At 35.4% G+C, this 23,843-nt stretch overlaps 2 protein-coding genes across 7 annotated transcripts in view; both read right to left on the bottom strand.

Annotated features, from left to right (window-relative positions):
* Window positions 1–23,843, bottom strand: part of LOC141901571 (uncharacterized) — a 232,547-nt gene that overhangs the window by 60,656 nt on the left and 148,048 nt on the right. For 5 of the 6 annotated variants that reach the window (XM_074788894.1, XM_074788896.1, XM_074788897.1 and 2 more), the window contains one exon: window positions 22,350–22,535. In XM_074788894.1, the coding sequence (XP_074644995.1) occupies window positions 22,350–22,535 (186 nt within the window). Of the gene's footprint in view, window positions 1–22,349; window positions 22,536–23,245; window positions 23,318–23,843 lie in introns of those variants that run through there. The other variant, XM_074788899.1, reaches the window with a different exon arrangement.
* LOC141901573 (uncharacterized) lies at window positions 4,672–10,610 on the bottom strand. Its single transcript, XM_074788900.1, has 6 exons — window positions 10,549–10,610; window positions 10,316–10,446; window positions 10,012–10,230; window positions 9,764–9,935; window positions 9,539–9,687; window positions 4,672–4,794 (listed from the first exon to the last, which is right to left on the bottom strand). The coding sequence occupies exons 3-6, from the start codon at window positions 10,090–10,092 to the stop codon at window positions 4,765–4,767; spliced, it is 432 nt and encodes a 143-aa protein (XP_074645001.1). The 5' UTR covers window positions 10,093–10,230; window positions 10,316–10,446; window positions 10,549–10,610; the 3' UTR covers window positions 4,672–4,764.

The following is a 23,843-nucleotide window of genomic DNA, read 5'->3' as shown; positions in this document are numbered from 1 at the left end:
GTTAGTAAGAGGCTGGTTTACACTTATGTGTAGGACTATTTATTTCGATTACTTTCTTTCCAGCTATTATTCGTGGAATGAACTGGTCACTACGGTCTTCAATTCCTTTGCCGGTTCTTGCAGCTGGTGGAAATAAATTTAAACCACAGTGTGCAAGTGTACGTTCCAAATCAACTGTGGCTGACTAATTGGTGCGATTAGATCAGGTGTTGATGTTTCAAAAGGTGTAGCCAAAAAGCTTGTATCATCAGGGAGTAGACAAATATCCGAAGATAAATGAAAACTTCACCTCGTTGATCATCAGTTGATTTTGCTGTAATTTTTTGGCTTGGATAAATCAACACGTCATTCAGTTCAAAATCTGTGTTCAGTAGTATTTCTTTCAATAAAATGAAAATTTAATTGACTTATTTTTATGTATTCAAGTTTACACACTGAAAAACGTTGGGCTGTTGTAAGTGTAATTGGGATAAGTTAGCAATATAATGACCGCCCTGGCCCGCTGCATCTGAGACATGAACAAGTTGGACTGTGTTGCTTTGATGCTTTGACAAACGGACTCCTAAGCAAGATGACCTGCCAAATCAAATATAAATTAAGAAAGAAAACAACACAATTGATCAGTCAATGCCTTGCGTCTTCAAAAACATTTTCCCAGAAATATTTCTTTTTCTGGCCACCACCTGCCTCGACAAGCGACGTTTAAGTTGATACAACTGCCAACGGGGGACCATATCTTCGGTATCCTCAAAGCCATTTTGATTAGACTTGGTACATCGGTACTTTTTACATGGTAGCCCTTTTGGATCCACATAATCCAGCATATTGTTGACCCAGGTTGCGCTTCTTGGAAATAGTCCTATGTTAGGGACGGATTTGAATAATTTCGATGAAATCTTTTTTACGCTTCCCATTGCAACATATGAACCAGTTAGGCAGAAACCCGTTATCGCTGCTATGCAGCTATATTTATTATTATATTCTTTTTCACACTGGATCGTACTGAAACGATATAAACAAATGCAATTTACTTTCACTGTCGGTGAAACCATTCTGTAACACAAGTACTATGCTACATTGACAAATACTGTACGTAATATTAATCAGAATTGCACTGTTTACTCACTGTGAGCCTCTAAACATCGAAATTTAAGCCCGACTCAAACAGTATCCATATACGTATGTGTAGTGCCTACGTGTCTTATTCCCACAGCGCCTCCTAAATACGTGAGTTTGTGTGTGTGTCCTTATATTGATAGAGCTGTGTTGTTCTAGATTTGTAGTAAACACGTAAGCAGCAGTGATATTTTTATCTCTTCTACGAATCGATTGTTGAATTAGGGCATTGCTCGACTGAACGCAATTGAGGAATTTTTATGGCCTTGTTTGTGCCGTATACACAAGTTAGAGATCATCACATATTGCTTCGAATTCGGCAACACAAGTTAGAGCATCATATATAGGCTTAAATACTTTGAATTCCGCTAGTAACAAGAATATTGCTCAACGGATTTACTTGAAACTTACGTGAGATGTTCGGAATTCAGGTACCTTGAGGTAAGTCTGAGGAATCTTTGATTGCGGGCCCCCGTTCATCCACCAGGGGTGTTTTACTTTTGAAAATTCTGACATCGAAAATGTAGTGAGAAAAATTTTTGTTTTTGAGTTTTCAGCTTAAGGCGAGCACGAAAGTTGTTCATAACAGCCCGGAGGTTAAAGAAGTCAGTGGCACGCCCTATCTGCGATTAACCGTTTGGGCTCTACGGGCTCGAAAATGGGACCCCAAATTTTTCAAAGAGATTCTTGCTCCTAGCTCCTTAACCATTTGAGATAGAATCATGGTTGCAACGAGTTATCAGTAGCCCTTGACAAGACGCTTGTATTGATGTATGGTATAACTATGTAACTCATATAGTTCTCCAGTAGCGCCACCTATAAGATGCTAGAAAACACATTTTCATCTATATCGACTAAGGGTATCAATGGATTTCTATGAAAATTGACACACATGTACCTGGTGACTAAATGCAACTAACCCCTCATATGATCTGTTCTTATTTTAACCACTAGGGGGCGTAAATTTTGAAAAATCGATTTCAGCATCCATTTTTCGTATATAATGCGGTCTGTTTATTTTGAAAATCACAAAACTTGGTATAAGTACAAAAACATGTGTGTAATATGCCAACCTGCATGATTAGTTTATACAACTGCCACCAGGGGACTGTGAAAACAACGATTTTTGCTCCTAGGTCCTTAATCGTTGGTGATAGAATCGAGGTTGCAATGTGTGGTTAGTAGCCCTTTACAATACACTTGTATTGATGTATGGTTTAAGTAAGTAACTCATATGGTGCTCCAGTAGCGCCACCTACAAGTTGTTGGAAATGCACTTTCATTGATATCTACTAATCGGATGGAGGGATTTCTATGAAAATTGATACACATGTACTTTGATATGAGATACAACAAAACCCTCACATATTAGTTCCTATTCTAATCGCTAGGGGGCGTAAATCTTGAAAAGTCATTCTAGCATCCGTTTTTCACGTGTAATTCTGCCATTTTATTATAGATATCACAAAACCTGGTGTGAGTACATGTACATAGGTATACTAGGCTAACCAGCTAAATTAGTTGATACAAATGCTACGAGGGAATGGTAAAACACTGTATCACCTATTTTCTTGAAATTATTTTCCCTAAACTTGGTACATCATTACTTTGCACTTAAGAGCAATGGGTCAACATATCCATGATATGGGCTGACCCATGATACAGGCTGACCCCTAGGTGGCGCTTCTTCACAGATTGTGGCACGTAATGAACTGATTTCAGTGAAATCTTTTGCAACCTTCCTAGTACGGTATTTAACCCGGCAAGGCAGAAACCCGTTATTGCTGCTTTGCAGCTATATTTATTATTATTAGGGTTTCTGCTGCCTTCGCAGAAACCCTATTGTATTCCTGCTGATTATTATTATTATTATTATTATATCCTTTTTCACACTGGATCTTACTGAAAGGATATAAACAACTGCAACTTACATTCACTGTCGGTGAAACCATTCTGTATCACAAGTACTACGCTGCATTGACAAATACTGTATGTGATATTAATCAGAATTGCACTGTTTACTCACTGCGAGCGTCAGTGCGTCTGTTTGTGTCAGTGTCCATATAAGCAGTGATAGAGCTGGTGTACTAGACCTGTAGTTTTTTAGTATCTTTATATATATATGTGGCGCATTGAATGGGGTCAGTCTCGAGTGAACGCAACTGAGGAATTTTTGTGCCGCATATACAAGCAATAGCATCCTTGCAGTAACTTCCCTGGATAGAGCTAATGAATGCAGCTACGGTATCTATACGCGAGAGCCTGGATGGCTATATTCTGTTAGCATTACAATATTCCTTGACGGATTATCTTGAAACTATCGGGAGATGTACGGATCACAGGTACCTTGAGGTAAGTCGAAGGGATCTTTGATTGGGGACCCCGTTCACCCACCAGGGGCGTTTAAATTTTGAAAATTCTGACATCGAAAAGTTACTGTGAGACAAATTTTTGTGTTTGACTTTTCAGCTTCGAGCGAGCACGAAAGTTGTTGATGATGCGGATGCGGACCGGCAAATGGACGATTCATGGAAACTCGATGTTAGTCGTTTAAACGACTGGTAGATTAACGTAAATATATATGACAAATAAAAATATTTAACCGAGTTTCCATCCCACACACTATTATTAGAGTCATAATAACCAGAAGTCAAGTCTCTTTTAGCGTAGACTACGAATCAATACAAACAAACAAACAAACAAACTAATAGTAGGCTACATTTTGCATAGTCCATCGATAATGTAACAATAACACACTTCAGTTCATTCATTATCATTGTGTGTAGCCTATTACTCTGTAATAGAGTAATTTTTACCATTAACTCATAAACAGCAATTGAGAAAAAAATTAATTCAGAGTTGAATAAATGTTCAAAAACTCAGAAACCCTGTCACTTTTTACTTTTACGTAGGTGTTCCTGTTCATACTGCCAGACCATGGAACCGCAAGAGAGTTTGTGTGCTGTCAGGACATACCACAGGTGACCTCAAAATTGGAAGAAGCAGGGCATGAGCTGGAAGGGCAAGTAGTTCCCACTTGTATTACTGACCATCCTGGTATAAATGCCGTCTCTTTGGATGTTTGGGGCTTACAAGTGGCATGGTCGAAATACAAACAGTAATATAGAGGAAATGCATTTTCAAGGACCACCACATGAAAAGTACCAGCACACTGCTTATCGTCAGTTCGTTCACTGGTGTTGGGGTTATTTGGGTAAAGACTATCGTGTTGTCATTCCATCATGTGCGGTGTGCTGCATTAGGGCATATTTCCCTCCACCTGGTCTAGAGGACGATTTTAAATTTAAAGGATTTAAAGTGGCTGCAAAATATCTACCCTAATTGAAGGTATAATATACAAATAGAAATGTCTTGACACACATTAACCATTTTTCTTAGTTTGAGTTAATTTGTGTATGTGGGCGACACTGATAGAGGAGTAAAGTTGAGTTATGGAAAGAATGGAAAAATAACAATTCATGTACTTTGTACATTTTTATTTGAAGGTCTTACTGAAATCAATTATACACAACAAAGATTACATTATTTAGAAAACCGTGAGAACGCTAAATCCACTGCAGTTTGTAAGTGCAGGTGGCTCTAAACTTAACTCATTGCCTCTTCCCGATCCAGATGTTATTTCTTTAATTAGGTTTTCGAAGCAATCATCCACATAACCTGGAAATACATCATATACATATTGAAGTATTCAATGAAATTTCAATGAGCTTTGTTTCTGTGTAGCAGGATATTTTTTGAGCAAAGCATATTGAGGAGTTACAAGATGGTGAGAACATAAAGAAAAATTTCCAAATATCATCTAAAGGATTATGTGACAATATAGTATCAGACAGGTGAAAGATAGAACAGATTACAAACATCTATGAAATAAACACGCAGAAAGAGCAAAGCCTTATACACCAATTGGACAATTATGCTTAACCCTTTCAATACCACATAGTGTCTCAGCTGCTGTACCGGAGGGAATTTAGGGGTTTATAGGGGTATATTTGAAACTTCATAGAATAGTTACCAAGGTATCTGACACAGAAAATTTATATAGCATGTTGTTGATAACTTTTAGGCCAACAATGTAGACATAAATAATTTGGATATAAGTGAACTTGAGGTCAAGGTCACATACTCCAAGATGGCCGCCATGAGAAAATTCACGAAAAAGTTTCAGATAAACTGCTCTGTCTCCCAGCAAAATGCACTGATCTAATCAATTCCAACTGAAATTGTATGCCATATATCCTTACTTTATGTAGTAAAATTTCAAAGCAATAGAACAACTAAACTAGGGATCCAGGGACACCATGCCCACTTTGGAAGTGGTTTCAAATGCTCAACAATCTAACAATTTCAATACATAACACCCCCTAGTGACTATATACAAAAATCAATGACCTTGAAACCCACCAAAATCATAGAACATGTCAGCAGCTACGATTTTGCAGTTGATTGTAATAACAAAATATGCCTCGTTACCAATTTATTATGGAGTTATTCTACTATTCACCGCCCCCTGGTGACCATATGCAAAACCCAATGACCTTAAAAGTCATCACAATCGCAGTACATGTCATGAAATACAACTTTGCAATCGATCATGGTAACAAAATATGCCTAGGTACTAATCTAGTAAGGAAATACTAAGTTATTCTACTATTCAAAGCCCCCTGGTGACCATATAGAACAACTAATGTCCTTAAAACTCACCAAAATCATGGAAGATGTCATGAGCTACAACATTGCAATTGATTGTGGTTACAAAATATGCATAGGTACAAATATGATATAGAAATACAAAGTTATTGTATTATTCAATGCCCCTTGGTGGCCACATACAAAAATCAATGACCTTGAAACTCACAATGACCTTGAAAATCATAGAACACGTTATGGGCTACAACTTTCCAATTGAATATAGTAACACAATATGCTTAAGTATCAATTAAATATGGAAAAACTTTTTCCCACCTACGAATGTGTACTGATGACACCAAGATGGCCGCCAATTGCGTCATAATTGGCTGATCAAAAATACCTGTCTCATGTATAAAACATCCCTTTCCAAAGAATACCTATCACAAATTGCAATGAGAAATGGAAAACCAGTAGGAAGCTACAGGACCTAGAATTCTGGCCAAAATTGACATTTTTGGGCACTAAAAAGGTCATAGGACCATCTTGAGTCAGATCGACCCAATTTCTCTTATGCTGATGGGCCCTTGGGGGATTCAAATATATACAAAAGATCAAGGTAATTGATCAAAGCATCTTCAAAATTCCCCTCGAAAACTTTGAAAATGTGTAAAAAGTGCTGATATTGGCGAACAACAATGGCTGCCAGTCGGCCATCTTGAATCTGACAGGGCCAGGTTTTGGGCTGAGATGTCTCTAGGGTAGATACATGTATAAACCAAATATCAAGACATTACCTTCAAGCGTCTTTAAACTACCCAAAATAACTGGATTTCGCGTCCCGGACGGACAGACGGACGAAAAGTGAACGCAATAGCCCGCTGGGACTTAAGTCCCAAGTGGGCTAAAAATTTATTTTTTCCACTCATTTACCAACTTCTCCACCGATATGTTGGAAGGCCTGATGTAAGGGGTTTCATTGGGGTATAATTTCAGGCCTCAGAAAATTGTTACCTATATATTTGACACTGATACATTGTATACCATGGCGTTGATAACCTTTGGGCTTACAAATAAGACATATTATTTGGATATGTGACCTTGAGGATGGACAGTTTCTGGTTCTTCATTATTAGAGTTTCTGCTGTTTTTGCAGAAACCCTCTTGTAATTCTGTTGATTATTATAAATTTTCCACTTTCCAGCCAAGATTTTTTCATAAAATGTAACTCCTCTCAGATTCGACCACTAACAGCTTATGAACGTAATTTTTATTTCTGTCAGATAATATAACTCAGTGCCTGACCATTTCGAATTTGCGTATAGTAATTTATTATGAATTAATCCTGTGTTAATTACCGGGTCTAAACAGCGACAAGAATAACGCAAAGCATTGTCATCCATTGATAAAAGTACATCCCGAAAAGCCTACAAATTACCGGACGACCTCGAGCGTCAAACTCAACCGTAAATCGCAAATTCAGACTTACAATTAGTGCGGAAAATATGCAGCCAACATGGCGGATGGTTTAAATCATTTTCAGCTTTAATTTATCGGAAATTTATGGCGAGTTTTAGGATTTTAATGAACAATGATCCCTAAAATGAGTCAATTGATTAATTCTATTAGTTTATCAATTTATGTAGGCTACATTTCCTGAAGATTTCTGGCTCAAATCAACGTAATATGGACAGGAATAGTAGGGATTTTCCTATAGAATGTTACTTCCGCGTTCACTTGACGACTCAGATCAATGACAACGACAGCAGAGTTTATGCAATTTAAGGTGAGAATCCACTAACCAGGGAATGTTAGACATGATTTCTTGGTCTAACTGCAGTTAAGGTTTCCACTGAGTGGTGCTATGATATGAGTACATATGATAGCAAATGAGTACTCGGCTAAGCCTAGAATAGATTTAGGCCCTTAATGTAAGTGTGTAGAGCCATTGGAAAGCCTTAGTAGTTAGTAAGGGACTGGTTTACACTTATGTATACAACTATTTATTTCGATTACTTTCTTTCCAGCTATTAATCGTGGAATGAACTGGTCACTACGGTCTTCAATTCCTTTGCCGATTCTTGCAGCTGGTGGGAATAATGCTGTAAGTACTTGACGTTTTGTGTAATTGTTTTTTCTAATGTCATGTTTAAAATATTTGGATTGGTAATCAGTCGTGCTAGTGTACATGCAGAATTGGATTCATTGTTATTATGGGATGATAATTCACGGGCATCAAGAGTCCTACGATATACCCTTGATATGAAGCTTTTAAAATTTTATCATAGACTGGTTTTGGAGTAAACCGAATAGCCCTTAAAATACCAATTTTACATGGCTTAACGGTCAGTGTCTATGCTCTGCGAGACAGTAGTAATAGATGTTTCATGACAAACGCACGATTTAAATATTTATTCTTTCTTTCACTCCTCTATTATATTACATAACTGAGTAATTCTTACATTAGATTGCTTAATTACAGGTGGAAAGAGGTCAGATGGCATGAAAATCGACTGTGGCTGACTAATTGATGCGCGCAGATAAAGCGTTGAGGTTTCAAAAGATGACGTCAAAATGCTTGTATCATCAGGGGTAGACAAATTATCCGAAGATAAATGAAAACTCCACCTTGTTGATCGTCAATTGATTTAGCTGTAATTATTTCGTCTGGATCAACCGACACATAATTCATTTCAAAATCTGTGTTCAGTAGAATTTCTTTCAATAAAATAAAATCTATGACTAATTTTTTACTAATGTATTCAGGAGTGAATTTTAATTGATCTCAAAACCAGAGAAAGCATTCTTCAAAAATTTAGAAAATCTTAGACTCATAATCAAATTCTGTGAAGTCATTTAACGTCTTTTGCTCGAATTAAGCCAAGAGCTCAGGTGGCTAAAATTCAATTCCTCACTGTCCTATAACGCCGAGTACGACAGAGTTTACACACTGAAAAACGTTGCGCTGAGTAAGTGTAATTTGGATAAGTCAGCAATATAATGACGGCCCTGCCCGGTGCGCTCCATCTGAGACATAAACAAGTTGGACTGTATTGCTTCGATGCTTTGACAAATGGACTCCTAATATCCACATATCCAGCATAATGTTGACCCAGGTTGCGCTTCTTAGCAATAGTCATATGTTATGGGCAAGAATTATTTCGATGAAATCTTCGTACGCTTCCCAGTTCAACATATGAACCAATTAGGCAGAAACCCGTTATCGCTGCTATGCAGCTATATTTGTGATTGGTGTCCGTGCCATGACAACCGTATCAACAGGGTCTAAAAAAATTGTCACTGATTTCATTTTCATCATCAAAATCATTGCCGGCACTATAAACCTATTTTCTGACTAAGTCTCATCATCTGAACTGCTGCTGTTATATTCGTTGTCACTCTCAATTTGATCACTACCAAATTCCAAGTCACCAGCATCACTATGAGCATCATATACGAGCTGCTGAACCGTTTCATCCAGCCAAATTTTTTCCTGGCTGTTGTCATCTTGGATTTTATGCAGATGCCAGCACCTGCTGAAACTGATAGATATGCCCTTCTAGAAGAAGGGTTAAGTGATACCGTATCACATACGGTATGGGTATGCTTGCCAATTTGTACCGTATGCCATATGGTAGTGGTATTGTAAGGGTTAACATAATATACTTATCCTTAGATTTTCTAGTTAAATCTAAAAATTAAAGTTTAGTGATTAGTAATATAATTTAACGAAAGTTCAACAATATTCATACGTTGGTAATATAACTATACTCACGATAAGTTGAATCCACCAGTACTTTCTTGATTGAGTAACCACCCTTTTTGGACTAGGGGAACACAATATTGTACTGATTTTTTCCTGTCTGGGTGACAGCTTTTGAGTGACCAGCATTTTCATTATAGTGCAGTGCTGCTCGAAATATCCTGAAATAAAAAGAGAAAAGAGGTTCAATTTCTGAACTTTCCTCTGTCAAAGTATAGAAAATTATGAATACTGTACCTGCTCTGAATACCACTGTATGAAAATTTATACATTTTCGGGGCAAAATGATTGACAATACTATGGTATGTCGGTCAGTGATCAGTGCTTTCACAGTAAATTCTTTTAGGTCTTCACGGCATCGTTTCAGCCCTTCCAGTTCCATTTGGTAACTGCTTTGAGTTCCATTACTCTGTAATTATATAGACAATATTGAATGAACGCATTTTTATACATCAAGAGTTACCATACATTGATCGGTAATTCACCTGAACAAGCTGCACTGAAATTAATTTATTCATTTCCAGTTCCATTAGGCTATAGCTGCCAAATCTAGCACTATGACTCATTGAATCGCATCGTACATCTCCTCCCAATATTAACTCCTTTTGTTTTACTGAAGAAAGGAGTTTTTCACGTGAATGATGCCATGTTTGCCTTGTTGGTGAAAGAATGTTCTCGAAGTCTGGCACACGATGTTAAGAAAACTAAAAATAAGATTTAGATTTAGATTTAGATTTTTTTTTAAATGTAGAATCGAACTAGATAATTCCACTTTTCTCAAATATTTACCCAAAAAGTCTAAAGATTTTTGAAGGCAATGCCCCACAGAACAGAATGCTTGCACTGAGTAATATATTCAGAATTGGAATTTGACGAACACTCGTACTGCATGTTCTGACAGTTATGAGTGTCCCTTTTACCTGAGATATGAAATATAAAATTACATATATTGTTATTTGAGCTTAGGTCAATATTAAACGTATGCGCATTAATTTTCAGTATAATTCAGTACAGTAGCCTACCTGCTTGTAACAGCGATTTGTTCCCCGGCAAAAGGTGCAAACCTCATGAAGCGCTAAACAATTCTGACTCGAAAACAATGTATTTATTCCGCTTGTGAAAGGGATCATCATCTGAACTATAATATACAGTCAACCTCGGTTATTCCGTCACTAGGGACTGAGCTTTTTAGTACGGATTAAGTGATATACGGATAACAGATAATTTGTAATTGATACGAATTAACTATTACCCGTGTAAACTATGATTTAAGTGCACAATCCGTATAATAGCTGGTTATCTCTCAATCTGTGGACGACTTCTACAGTAGAACCACATTCTAACAATCCATTGGGGGAAATAAAAAGTTTATAGTGTCCGATGGTTCATTAGATCCGTTGGATATCATTTATACTTGAAAAGAAAACACCCCTGGTGTGATGAAACACAAACCAACTGGTTTCATAGGACTATTTGAAGCAATCGTGTGTCTAAAAGTACAGATAACCCACAGGTCATGTACTAGAGGACACTTCATCAAAGGTCTTTTGCTGATTGACAAATAATAGCATCTGTACTGAATATTTTGTGAAGCTTGATACTAATATGACATTGATGGATTAACTTGAGTTTTCTTAGTTTCGCATATTTCCTACTGACCACATTAACCTCATTAGACTACAGATGTTTATACTTTTTTCACTTCAAGTGTATGTTCCCAACAGCTGAGACAGCTGATACGGATTACACATAGGGATTTACATATAAATTAGACAACGGGACCGCGCATTTGTCTACGGAATAAGTGAAAATACAGATTAGGGAGTACGAATTAGACACAGAATTTTAAAGGGAATAACGTTACTGAAAAACGGGACCAATTTATTTATACGGAATAAGTACTAATACGGATTAACCGAGGTTGACTGCATATGTTTATGAAAATCATAATTTAATGAGTGCAAACAAATAATGAAATTTAGATTTTAATCATCATTGAAACAACTTTCGTGTTCTCCAAAATCAATATCATCCGGATTTTCAATTTCACAATCGCTATCTTTGATTTCACAATCGCTTTCTTCAGAATCAGAGAAATGATCGATATCAGAGTTATTACCACCCTTCCTTTTTTTGTAAGATGGGCCTAAGGAACACTCAACATGTTTGGATCTGACGTGGCTTTTTTTACACACCTCTCACAATTTGGCTTCCATTTCAGTGTCTTTATGCCTGCAAGAATATTCTTTTAAACAAAAAGTCAGTTTTCGCATATAGGCTGAAATAGAACCTTCACAATGTAGTTCCAGGAAAAAAATGACATAACATTTATCAGATAATGTATCCGATGGAGCAATAGGCTCTATTCCAGAAAGGTCGAGCTGATCGGAATCATTGATGGTGATGGCATCTTCTATTAAATGTTTGTTTTCCCTCTTTCTGAACGCGCCCCGTTTAGAAGATGGCATTGAAGTGCTGGTTGATGCCTCATTATTTGAAATACTGGTGCTATCTCCTGATTAATCTGGACCAGTGAGATGTATAGTTGGTACAGAAGAGGGTTTTAACAGAAATCTGAAAAACAGTTGTTAAGTGAAATTTTCAATAGCCTACATCTGGGACGGTTTGTTTTGCTTAGGAAATTAGCAGATAATGTAGGAGTAGGCCTACTGTCCTGAGGGTAATAAATTGCATAGAATTGAATGAAAATAACAATAAAACAACAAACACTTACTTTTTAGCAAATCCAAAGTGAAGTTGAGTTAGATTTGAAAAGCATTCGTCTTCAAAGTGTCTATAACACAACAACGACAGTGTGGAGACAGTCCGATCTAACTTGAAGTCTTTTCGTTTAACTTGAACAAATTTTGTCCATTTGCGGGCTGTTATCTCATCTTTAGGCCATTTAAAAAGTCTTCCATCATCGTGGGAGCAATATATTGCTACACAACGACGAGGCATGATAAAAAACACGGGGAAAATACAGCGGATTGCGACAGAAAGCGTGTGTCACGTAGTAGAAATTTACTTCCGGTTTTGAGTGTATCACGGTGTGACGACATCTCCCACGATCAGCGAGAGAGCCCATTCTGTTGCCAGGGCCATTGCTAAGGGGATATTTCGGGTTTGGATGGGTGGAATTAGAAAAATTCCAATTGAAATGTTTTTAGCGATCGAAGCGGTTCACAAAAATATAGTATTAGGATAATTCATCAACTTTTCCCACAACTCTTCACAACCCCTTTAACAGTTTTTGTTTTTAATAATTTTTCAATCGTATATTCTTGTTCTAGTTTTTCTGTAGTTAAACTTAATTCTTCTTCATAAAATTACCCAGCAACTTCGTCACCATCTAAATCTATTAATCTATAGACATATGGTTTTGTTGTTATAACTTTTTTTATCTTACATATATTTCTCTAGTAAAATTACGATCATATCCTTTATCAAATATCTTTTTATACTTAGAAATTCTAACATTTGACCAACTTTATATCTAGGTTCACCAAAATCATTTACAGGAAATGCACCATATAAATTGTTTCAAACAATTTCAGCATTTTCAGGTTTTCTAGCATCGATAGGTTTCACTCCAAAAGATGAATGGTAAGTATTAAGATGAATGGTAAGTATTATTATATCCTTCTATTAATTATGGTCAAATATCAATCCATTTAAAAGTATTATTTGCTGTGAAATATTTCCACATTCTTGTTCTGCTGCTTTTTTATCAGATTTTGTTGAAAAATATTTAATATTATGGTTATCTAAGAGACTATGAACTAATGAATTATCAAATTCTTTTCCATCATCAAATTGTTTTTTTTCTGGTTTTAATGCACCTGAAAGAAATTTTCCTAAACTTTTTGTTTTGTACAGCATCTTTTCTGGATCGTGGGAAAATCCATACATAATGACAAAAAATATCAATTTTATTTAACCCTTTCAATACCACATAGTGTCTCCACTGCTTTACCGGAGGGAATTTAGGGGTTTATAGGGTTATATTTGAAACTTCATAGGATAGTTACCAAGGTATCTGACACAGAAAATTTATATAGCATGTTGTTGATAACTTTTGGGCCAACAATTTAGACATAAAATATAGCTGCAAAGCAGCGATGACGGGTTTTCTGTAAAGCCATTCAGAATGATGGGAATTGTAGTAAATTGAAATATCGATACATAGAATAAAATGCATTGACAGATTCGAACCTAATATGCAACCACTGTGTAAACGTCAAATATGATTCAGCTTTGAAACCGAACATACGTGGACGTACAATCACAAATATTAATATATTTGACCAGGCATTTATTTTGGCATTCAAACATCATGATACTGTATTATCACCATCCTTAAAAATGGATCTGTCCTATTAAGAACTTATCTTAAGCACCTGCTGAGCCGATAGATTGAGTGAATTCACAGATAAGAACGTATTATGATTTAGAATAGATTTAAGAAGTTAATGTTTTTATTGAAATATTTGAATAAATACATATATTGTAGTGTAGATTCAATCAATAAATTATGAATTGATTTGGTCTGGGTTTCCGGCTGATGTTGATTTTGGCTTTTATGGATTACAAATTCTACAGTGATAAACAATTGATACCCGCAACATGTGTGTAAATCAAACCTATTCCACTAGTTGCGTGTGTTTCCTAATAAACGGGAGAGTCACTCTTGATCTGATTTATTAGAACTAGGGGTCCAGGGACACCATGCCCACTTGGGAAGTGGTTCCAAATGCTCAAAAATCTAACAATTCAGGTATCAAAGGTATAAAACATCCCTTTTCAAAGAAAACCCGTCACAAATTGCAATGAGAAATGGCAAACTCAGAATTCGGGCCAAAATTGACATTTTTGGGCACTAAAAAAGGTCATAGGACGGCCATCTTGAGACCGTATCCCAATTTTTGTTATGCTGATGGGCCCAGGGGGTATTCACACATATCCGAAAGACAAAGGTAATTGATCAAAGCATCTTCAAAATTTCCCTCAAAAAGTTCAAAAATGTGTAAAAAGTGTTGATTTTGGCGAACAACAATGGCTGCCAGTCGGTCATCTTGATTCTGACAGGCCCAGTTTTTGAGCTGAAGATGTGTCTAGGGTAGATACATCTGAAACCCAAATATCAAGACATTACATTGAAGCGTCTTCAAAACTTCCTAAAATAACTGATTTCCGTCTACGGACGGACGGACGATGGACGAAAAGTGAACGCAATAGCCCGCTGGGACTAAAGTCCCAAGTGGGCTTAAAATAATGTTCATTTAGTTATAGAAATTCATTGCCTTTTTGGAGTTTCTGTTATAATATTTGTTCTGCCCTAATTTTTATTACTGTATGAACCAATGATATGCTTTGTAAATATGATGTAATAAAATAAATTTGAATTAAATTTGAACATGAGAATCAAGCATAACTTGTATTTTTTCAACTTGTCATACTTGTCTTTTGTTAACAGTTCCAGAGTTTCAATTACAATCAAATCCAAATTGGCTAAAAAGTACATAGGACTAAATGAAATGAACCGTTAGTTACTGCAAACCTATTCCAGTGTTATGTCGATCGTGTTGAATCACTTTCCTTGAGTTGAAAGAATCAGATCTTCTATGGTACAACATCGGTCGAAGAGAGATATCTTGGTGTTGACTGTCCTTGACCATCTAACTTCATGCGTTTGACATTGGAATCAGCATCATAACCATTTGAACTGCAAAATATTCATACAACATGAAAACCTACAGTACATGTATACAGTATTAATCAAACTTTCACCGATGTTGGATATTTGAAAGAACATTAGGTTTATTTCAGTACTCTAAAGCAGGAAATAATAAGCCCAATCAATAGGCCCTATTCCCATTGGAACAATTGTATAATATATAATTGCTGTACCGTACACTTATCAGTCAAGAATGGAGAAATTGGTATACCAAACCTACGAACAGCAAAATGTACAGGCCTACAATGATTTCTGGTAATACAAGCCGTGACCACATGAACGTTTTGGTTTGACTATTAATGTCAGCAGGTCAGAGAAGGCCTGGCCAAACTTAATCACATGGCTCAAATCAATTAGCCTTTCTGCGTGTGAATATTTCACTGTATTGTTTTAAAAATAGGCCTATCGAGTGAATTAGTACATAGACCGAATTAGACTTTAGGCTAGTCCTGACCAAATCCTATCCATATTATAATGGCACCAGTTATAGTAACATCACTGTAGGGCCGACGAGAGGGAAAAAGTTGATTTTGTAGTACATAGGCATGGTAGGCTTGTCGTACTCACTTAATACTTAAAACGCAGTTGTAACCTGTACGTGACTGTACGGTGATTTCTACAGGTTAGCCATATGTGAGTACGTTGACGCTCAGACTTGCAATATTGGGATTCGAAACAAAACGAAAAAAAAAATCCAGTAGTAGTCCAGTGATTTACCCACTGTGCTACAGAACGTAACTGCAGGGTGGATGAAATTTGATTTACAAATAGCCTAGCCTCACCCAACCCAAACTCTATTCTTTAACGCATGCGCGTTTGCAGATTATAGGAACTCACGTACAGCGTTTTTAGGGAAATCACGTACGGTTAACCTGTATCACCGTACAGTCACGTACGCGTAACAATTTCGTACTTAAAATGGTATTGGCTACTAACTAGGAACTCACGTATGGCATTATAGACTTAGTAGGGAACTCACGTACACGGTTAACCTGTGGAGATCACCGTACAGTCACGTGCGGTTAACAACTACATACTTAAAATGGTATTGGCTTCTATATAATAGGCCTATAGACAAATAAATACCGGTAGGCTTTCTGATAATCTTAGCTTCCACACTTCACAACCGAACCAACTGACCAACCAGTATATTTAGTCCCAGTACGTACCAACCGGCACAGGCCTAACACTGTTTGTCAACTGTGTGTACCGTTGTAGGCTATCGATAATCACCTGATACTTTTCTGTCGTTTGTTTTCTCTCTGAGACGAAGACGAACGTAATTCTAGTAGCCTTCCGCGACTCAACGACCTTGATTTAAACTTGATCAATTCAAAGTCTGTTTATTGACGCTTTTGGTTACATGAACTGATCAGCAATATACTTAAATAAAATATTCGGAATAACAAGAAATCAAAAATATTAAAGAGGTAACAAACAAATGCCCGTAAACCTGTCAGACACGTGAACGCCAGACTCGTAAACTCTTGGACTCGGACCCGCTGAGCAATAAATTCATAAAATTGACTTTGAAATTGATTGTGGCGAAGAGAGGGAATTATTCGATAGCTCTTCCTCGAAAAGAAGAGAGAAATATCGGTAAGAAAACACAACATGGCTACTAATTGAACGGAGCCAAATTTCCGATGTTTACGGCTCGACAGTGCCTTTATAAGGTGGATTTATCAAAATTCCCATGCAGTATCTGGAGATTAAAGTGAGCTGAAGGACATCATACGGATTGTATCGGCGACATCGGTAAGGTAAGGAAGCCTTTACACTTTTAACAAAAACTATGTGGAAAAGGGAAAAAAAAAAATAAATATAGCTGCAAAGCAGCGATAACGGGTTTCTGCCTTGCTGGATGAGGAGCGCCACCAAGGGGTCAGCTGATAACATGGCTATGTTGATTCACATGGGATACTACGCGAAAAGTTCTAATGTACCAAGGTTAGGGGATATGACACCGAGAATAACGAAGATACGGTACTTTTACCATGCCCAAGTGGCCGGTAATTTGCCGGTTAGCATACTACTGAATTTCAATCGAAAAAACTGATGCTAGAATGAGTTTTCAACATTAACGCCCCCTAGTCGTTAGAATAGGAACTAATTATGTTAGGGATTCGTTGTTTCTTATATCCAGGTACATGTATATCAATTTTCATAGAGATCCCTTTATCCACTTAGTAGCTATCAATGAAAATGCATTTCCAGCAAAATGTAGGTGGCGCTCCTGGAGAATCATATAAGTTACCTACTTAAACCATACATAAATCCAAGTATCTTGAAAAGGGCTGCTAACCACACATTGCAACCTCGATTCTATCGCCAACGGTTAAGGACCTAGGAGCAAAAATCGTTGTTTTCACAGTCCCCTGGTGGCAGTTGTAAGAACTAATCATGCAGGATGGCATATTACACACGTGTCTTTGTACTTATACCAAGTTTTGTGATTTTCATAATAAACAGACCGCATTAAATGCGAAAAATGGATGCTGAAATCGATTTTTCAAAATTTACGCCCCCTAGTGGTTAAAATGGGAACTAATCATATGAGGGGTTCGTTTCATTTTGTAACCAGGGACATGTGTATCAACGGTTAATCGTAGATTGGGCGTGCCATTGACTTTTTTAACCTCCGGGCTGTTATGAACAACTTTCGTGCTCGCCCGAAGCTGAAAAGTCAAAGACAAAAAATTTTCTCACACAGTAACTTTTCGATGTCACAATTTTCAAATGTAAAACACCCCCTGGTGGGTGAACGGGGTCCCCAATCAAAGATCCCTTCGACTTACCTCAAGGTACCTGTGTTCCGTACATCTCACGTAAGTTTCAAGTAAATCCGTTGAGCAATATTCTTGTTACTAGCGGAATTCGAAGTATTAAAGCCTATATATGATGCTCTAACTTGTGTTGCCGAAGCAATATATGATGCTCTTTAACATACGGCACAAATAAGGCCATAAAAATTCCTCAGTTGCGTTCAGTCGAGCAATGTCCTAATTCAACAATCGATTTGTAGAAGGAAGAGATAAAAATATCACTACTGCTTACGTGTTTACTACAGATCTAGAACAACACAGCTCTATCGATATAAGGACACAGACACAAACACACGTGTTTAGGAGCCGCTGTGGGAATGACACGCAGGCAATACACATACGTAGATGGATACTGTTTGAATCGGGCTTAAATTTCGATGTTTAGAGGCTCACAGTGAGTAAACAGTGCATTTCTGATTAATATTATATACTTCTGATTAATATTATATACAGTATTTGTCAATGCAGCGTAGTACTTGTGATACCGAATGGTTTCACCGACAGTGAAAGTAAGTTGCAGTTGTTTATATCCTTTCAGTAAGATCCAGTGTGAAAAAGAATATAATAATAATAATAATAATAATAATAATCAGCAGGAATACAATAGGGTTTCTGCGAAGGCAGCAGAAACCCTAATAATAATCACGCGAATTTCAATAGGGTTTTCTGTGAAGAAACAGAAAACCCTAATAATTTGGATATAAGTGAACTTGAGGTCAAGGTCACATACTCCAAGATGGCCGCCATGAAAAAAATTCACGAAAAAGTTTCAGATAAACTGCTCTGTCCGGATGTAAGGGGTTTCATTGGGGTATAATTTCAGGCCTCAGAAAATTTTTCCTATGTATTTGACACTGATACATTTTATACCATGGTGTTGATAACCATTGGGCTTACAAATAAGACAAATTATTTGAATATATGTGACCTTGAAGATGGACAGTTTCTGATTCTTCATTATTGTTATTGGTGTCCGTTACCATGACAACCGTATCAACAGGGTCTAAAAAAATTGTCACTGATTTCATTTTCATCATCAAAATCATTGCTGGCACTATAAACCTACTTTCTGACTAATTCACATCATCTGAACTGCTGCTGTCATATTCGTTGTCACTCTCAATTTGTTCACTACCAAATTCCAAGTCACCAGCATCACTGTCAGCATCATATACGAGCTGCTGAACCGTTTCATCCAGCCAAATTGTTTTTTTCATGGCTGTTGCCATCTTTGATTTTATGCAGATGGCAGCACCGGCTGATACTGATAGATATGCCCTTCTAGAAGAAGGGTTAAGTGATACCGTATCACATACGGTACAGGTATGCTAGCTTGTCAATTTGTACCGTATGCCATACGGTAGTGGGATTGAAAGGGTTAATATCCACCAATAATAATTATAATCTTTTTAAAGATTTTCATATCAATTAAATCTCCCTGCCGTTGTTGATCTACATAACTAACCATAGTTTTACGAGTTTAGAATTTTCTTACAATTTTTTTTATGTGTTGTATATGTTGGTTGTTCTAATATAAATTCATTTATATCTTCATCTTTTACTAAATTTTGTAGGATTATCTTATTCAATTTATCTTGTTTACCTGACGCCAAATATTCTTACAAAATATTCTTTATACAGAAGAATAGGCAATTGAACTCTCAGGATTATAACATAAATTTCTTAAATATTGTTCTTTAGGATTAGGTGATTTTTTATCTCCCATTTATATATCACCAATATCAACTACATATTTTGGATATTGAATACTATATAATTGTGAATTTGTTATAATTAATTGCGCATCAGAAATAATATAAATATGCATTTCATAATTGTCAATTCCTTTTTTCTTATCATGAATAATTGTATTCCATCTTTTGTATTTTCTAATTTTTTATCAGAACCATGTAATGAATTATCTTCAGTTGTTCTAAAATCTAACCATAATGCAAATTTATTACCAGTATAATATCAATTTGCTTAATATTACAGTCCTCAGATAATTTTATTTTTTCATTCATGAAAGGTTTTTTTTTAATTTCTACCCATTGATCTATCATTCTCATTCCTTGACAAAACATTTTATTTGCTATACCTTCAATTGTTATTTCTACTTTTAATATTTCAGGATTATAATAATTATCAACATTTATTGCATCAGCATATTATATTATTTATATTATTAGAATGTATTTTAGCAAAAAATAATAAAATACCTTTATTTGATCTTCTAGGAAATCTAATATTTTCATTTATCATTTCATCACTTGCATTAATAGTTACAGTTTTAAATTCATCTATATAATCATATAATAATGAAAATCCTTGATTATATCGAGTTTGAATTGTATTTGCAATATTTTCATTAGTAACTGTATCATATTGTAAACATATATTTGATAATTTATAACCAATATCTTAACACTCGATAATACTATTTCATTTACAGGTGCAAAAGTTATTTCAAATATAATATCTTCTTGAATTGCATATTTATACGGTGCAATATTATTTATCAATTCAAAATCTAAAGGAATTTTATACTTACTACCATAGATCGTTTTAATTAAATTATCCGCGGCATTAGTTACTATTGCATTATTAGCTTTTGCTCTTTATTTATTTTGATTTTCTCTGCTGATTTGCTGTGTGACCACTGCCTAGGATAGAACTGAATTTTGTGGAAAGTTTAGAGCTCCATAATATGGTCGTAAGTTTGGATTAATTTGGATAAATATTACTAGGATTATGAGTAATTATATAATGACAACGTTTAGCTTTAATTGCATAAGAAATTCTAGAATTATTTGAAGGATCAATATATTTTCCATTCACCATTTATTAAAAAAAATTAATTATTTATTTTCTATCAAATTTACAAAAATCCAAAAATAATAACACTTACAACTGTAATTAAAAATAATATTATATGTTCAGCAGCCAGACTAATAATATTTTCAGCATATTTCAATATAAAACTAACAAGTGATGCTATAAATCCAGGTAAAGCTGCAGCAGATTTTTTAGATAATTCCAATAAACAATTTGCCAATTTCTTTAATCCATCTATAACTTTATCTTGTATAGAATCATTATTATTTAGTGGTTTATCTGGTGGTTTAGGACTTGGTATAGATTTTAATGAATTTGATATAGCTAATCCAATTGTTGTAAATACCATAGTTACAGCTGTTAAAACTGAAAAATGGTAAAACCTTCTAATCTAAATAATAATCTTATTTTTCTTTTAATGATATCTCAGAATTTGGTTCTATTAACAATTTTTAATAATAACTTGTAATCTATTAATACAATAATGATATGATTTTAATAATAATTTATTTTCATCTTTCTGTAATTCTAAATTATATTCTTGAAGTCAAATCTTTAATTTCTTTTTCTAAACGTATTTGACTATATCATCATTATCATTATAAAAACTTGTTTCAGTAAAATCAGGTTTTTGTTGTTTCAGTTATACCAGGTTCATTAGAATCTTTCATTTCAATTTTTTCTTCTCCACCATCCACTAGGCCTACAACTGTAATTTTACTTGCCATTTATATAATAAAAAAATTAATATTTAAAATATAATATTCCACCAATTACAATTCCAAAACAAGACATAGCTTATTTAGTATTTTCATGTGATTTATTATCATTATCACTTTAAATTATATCGTGCTGAATATTATCGGTTTTAATATTTTCTGATGCATTATAATCTTTTAATTTAGAATCATTAATAAATTTAATATTTTTAGTTATAATTTCAGTTGATTGAATGTGTTTTTTATTTTTTTCACCTCCCATTAATTTTGGAGCAGTGATAACTGTTTTATTTATATCTTATAATCCAAATGAATTCATTGTTGCAGTTTTAATAAGATAATTATAACCAATTATATTTCCCATTTTTAATATTAATTCATAGGAAATAATTAATAAATTTGGACAAATACAATAATTTAATCTTACATGAGATTTATCTTAATAATTTTCAGAAATGTGCATTAAGTACTGATTTTGGCAGTAGATGTTTCTAGGGTAGATACATTCAAACGCCAAGTAAATCCAGTGACGCGTCTTCAAAAATTCTCAAATTCACTGAACTATCTACTGACAGACAAAAAGTGAACGCAATAGCCCACTGGGAATAATGAAGTCCCAAGTGGGCTTAAAAATCAGAAAAATACAAATGCTATATTAACTAACATGTCAGGCCAAAAAAATTATTTTTCAAATTATCTGAACAAACCTGAAGTAGCAGCAATCGACCGATCGGTTAATGGTGATGTAGTTTCTGCAGGTGCATCTCCGAGAAAGGTAAGCCTAGAACGTCGCGATTGATATCTGCTGAATCCTATACACAAACTTATCAATACTACAACTACACCACACACTATATATATCCAGTTTAATCCATCTGAGTCAAGTTCATAATCTAAAATATGATAGATTTTTTATTATCATTTAGATGCCTCATAAGTCATTTAACCCATTAGCACTCAAGCCGCCATGACATTTTTTTCGTATGCTGCACAAATATGGTTATCGTGGGTTCGAATGCAATAGCTCATGAAAAACTAGACACCCACGTCCTCAAAGTAACGTACAAAAATCAACATCTACCTCTTTTTAATTCTTCAGTATTGGGAATATGAGCATAACAGATCTGAGCGCTCACTTCAAATCCAAGTAAGTTTGCATGAATTTCATGGGGCCAAAAGGACACGATTTTGGTGACCCACCTCATCAAACCTTAATCATATGAAAGCCTCGACTGTTTACTACAAAATAACACTTGTAATGCATGAAACTAAACAACAAATGAGCTATTCAGTATCGTGATAAACTTGGAATAATTGACACGACACAGTGAAATTAAAGAGTGAGTGCTAAGCGGAATAAACATTACTTTGAAGCAATTTTTATGGTATATAATATCAGCCTTACTAATTATCATACCTTGTTAGATGAGGAAGCTCCATAGATTTTTAAACTTCATTAATTAACAATATTATCATTTGAAATTCAAGTTCCATTTATTTTTCAGACAAAAAATCCAGTTCTAAGGATCACAGCTAAATCAAATCATCCAAAACATTAAAACTAAATCGCCAGGGCTTGATCAAATACATCTGATACAATTTTCTAGGACTGATGATTGTGACTAGAAGCATCTACTGAAGAGCTCTCACACTAGAAGCATCTACTGTAGTCTTGCTGTAAATAAGTGAGAATGCTGTGTATTCAAGGGGCCAGTTGATCTACAGGAAGCTAATATGAACATGTAAATAGCTGAGATATTATTCCAATCAAAACAGCAAATTACCATGGAATTTGACTGATTAAGTTCAAAACCAACTTTTCAAAAATACACCAACCACTAATTAAAAACTAGAATTACGCCTTGTGGCCTTAAATTCACCTCTGTAATATAATCTCCCCAACTTTGTAAGATTAAAAGTCGAACACAGGTAAACCTCTCTTAACACATCAAGTTTCATGGATTTCCATCAGATCCACCAGACTATATCCTGCTAAACAAGAAATTCGATGGCTACCCTGGTGGCCATATTTGATAGCTGAGGACCTCCATTTTTGGATGTTGTGAACATCTAACCCACCCCAATCACCACACCAAGTTTCATGTAAATCCTTTAAGAATTGTAGGCTGTATAGTGCAAGAAAATGAAGATGTTCTACCCTAGTGACCATAATGGATGAGTTGTAGGTCTATCGTGCATAA

The sequence above is a fragment of the Tubulanus polymorphus genome, chromosome 3, assembly GCF_964204645.1.
Source record: "Tubulanus polymorphus chromosome 3, tnTubPoly1.2, whole genome shotgun sequence".
NCBI lineage: Eukaryota > Metazoa > Nemertea > Palaeonemertea > Tubulaniformes > Tubulanidae > Tubulanus > Tubulanus polymorphus.
Note: the sequence above shows the minus strand (reverse complement) of the source record. Positions and strands in the feature narration are given on the sequence as shown.